This window comes from Coregonus lavaretus, assembly GCF_964263955.1.
Source record: "Coregonus lavaretus genome assembly, chromosome: 20".
NCBI lineage: Eukaryota > Metazoa > Chordata > Actinopteri > Salmoniformes > Salmonidae > Coregonus > Coregonus lavaretus.
In genome coordinates, this window is record NC_140007.1 from 12,953,292 (window position 1) to 12,955,368 (window position 2,077).

A 2,077-nucleotide genomic window follows, 5' to 3' on the forward strand; every position below is an offset into this window, starting at 1 on the left:
CATTGATTTTACATAATCATAACATGATTTACATTTAGAGTAGATCCATTGGATCCATTTGTTGGATAATACAGATACATCATCAAATTGATACATTGTTTCATTCAGTGACAATTCATTGTAAATAGTTTGAAAAATTCAAACAAACAGGTGGTCACAGACACAAACAGTAGCAACTCAATATGGGTTAGAAATAAAAAACAAGTATGTTATTAACATAATTTAACTGTACTTTCAGAGTTAAGATTCTCAAATGAGAACATGCATAAGTATGTATCCAGACCAATCTGAACAATTTGATAGAATCCTTTCAAAGGAATACTGGCAAAACATGCCCTTGCTTCATCTGGATGAAGACTAACGACGTAGCATCTCTTGTCAAATGAGAAAGAAGTAGACCTCCGTCACTCCGAACACCACTGTCCATGCCTGTCATAATATAGACTGGCCTGTCCATTTCCGTTTGTCTGACATGAAAAGGTCTGAAGCGTTGCTCTACCAGGGCCTCCAGAGTGGATGGGAGACGGGTCTCATCACACCCTTGGTGGTGGCCTGGTGGACTGGGGAGCCCAGCGGGGAGAGGGACCTGGGAGCCTGGCTGTTTTGGCTGGATGTCTGCAGGCTGTGGAAGTGGAAGTGGCACAGCAGCCTGCTGTGGGACTGTGTCTTCACCTCACACTGAGACAGGAAGCTGACAGCCTCCTGCACACAGCGAGAGTAGCCCTCATTGGCTGCCGCGGTGGAGGAACTTCCTGCCTGGTGCTGTTGGCTCAGGAAATAGACGGTCATCTCCAAGATGTCGGCCTTCTCCTGCTTGGAGTCAGGCTGCTGCAGGAGGAACTCGGGACCCAGGAGGGCCTTGAGCTGCTCGATGCTGGTGTTGATGCGATCCCTGCGCATCTTCTCCACCACTGGCTTCCTTACCTGCACAAAGAGAAAACAAGGAACAGTTTAGTCAACTTGATCTGCCATGTAGTATCAACAACAGTAGAATAAGATTGAAATGTACTGTACATATGTATTCAAAGCATTGGTTTACCTTAGTAAGTGAGAGGTGCTGCTTAGAGTAGGTCATCTGTCTAATCATTGTTGGTGCCATGGCTGTGGCAGTAGTAGTTCTGTTGAGCTGAAGTCTCGGTAAAGAGCCAGTTGGATATGTGCTGTCTTCCCTCTGCCTCTCCCTCCTATTTATACTCCTAAATCTCCATATGAATGTGTGGGTCTTGGGCTTGTTGGAGTTTCTCACAGTCCGGAGCCAATGGGAGGGCTGGGAGGGGCATTGCGAGATGCCGGGTTGCCACATGCTCAATGAAGTGTTTATTGCTGGGAGGACAAAGAGTGTGCCTCCAGGGAGCAGGTGGATAGATGCGGAAGGAGAGGAAGGGGTGGGGGGGACAGGCAGGGAGAGGGAGGGGGGAGGGGGGCTGACATGATGCCGTTGTGGATCTGGGAAAGTGGTGACCCCAGAGGAAGGAGTGTGCTCGCCTCTTGCCAGGATCACAGAATAAAGAGTGAGCAGAGTGTTTGGGCACAGGGCACACAGACTGAGAGATCTGGGGCAGGGCTGTGAGTCTAACAGAACATGGGGCTACTGTGTGTCCACTAGCTTCATCGACCAGGTTGTTTCCAATAGCCTAACTTGTTCATATCAATGAGGATCTGTTCATATCCATGAGCTATTCAAAATCCTTGGGTCTTTGGTGTAATGTCATGTAAAGATGTATCAATGGGGTGATGATGGGGCAACAATAAGTTTGAAGTTTGACTTTGGTGTGGTCTGTATATTTGTCAGGTAGTAGATTTCTGTGAGTTATAAACATTGCACAGTTGTAGCAGTTAATGACATGAATAGTCTTCACTTCAACCCAGTAATATATCCAGAATTGAGTTTTGGAAAGCTCCACATGTAAATATGGATTGTCAGCGCTGCTACTCTTATAGCACACTTTCACATCTACTGATACAAATGCAGGCACCAAATGCAGGCACCACAATCTTTAGACACACACACACAGCACACACAGCTGCCCGCCCCGCCTGCGTCCCAGTCACAAGCTCCCTTCCTGCCCCAGTGGAA

General features: G+C 47.3%; 1 protein-coding gene across 1 annotated transcript; it reads right to left on the reverse strand.

Annotated features, from left to right (window-relative positions):
* Positions 1–495: 495 nt before the first annotated feature.
* LOC311147389 (transcription factor HES-5-like) lies at positions 496–1,120 on the reverse strand (the record flags this gene model as incomplete). The annotated part of the gene is made up of 2 exons (XM_084184085.1): positions 1,040–1,120; positions 496–924 (listed from the first exon to the last, which is right to left on the reverse strand). The coding sequence occupies exons 1-2, from the start codon at positions 1,097–1,099 to the stop codon at positions 496–498; spliced, it is 489 nt and encodes a 162-aa protein (XP_084040211.1). The 5' UTR covers positions 1,100–1,120.
* Positions 1,121–2,077: the final 957 nt, after the last annotated feature.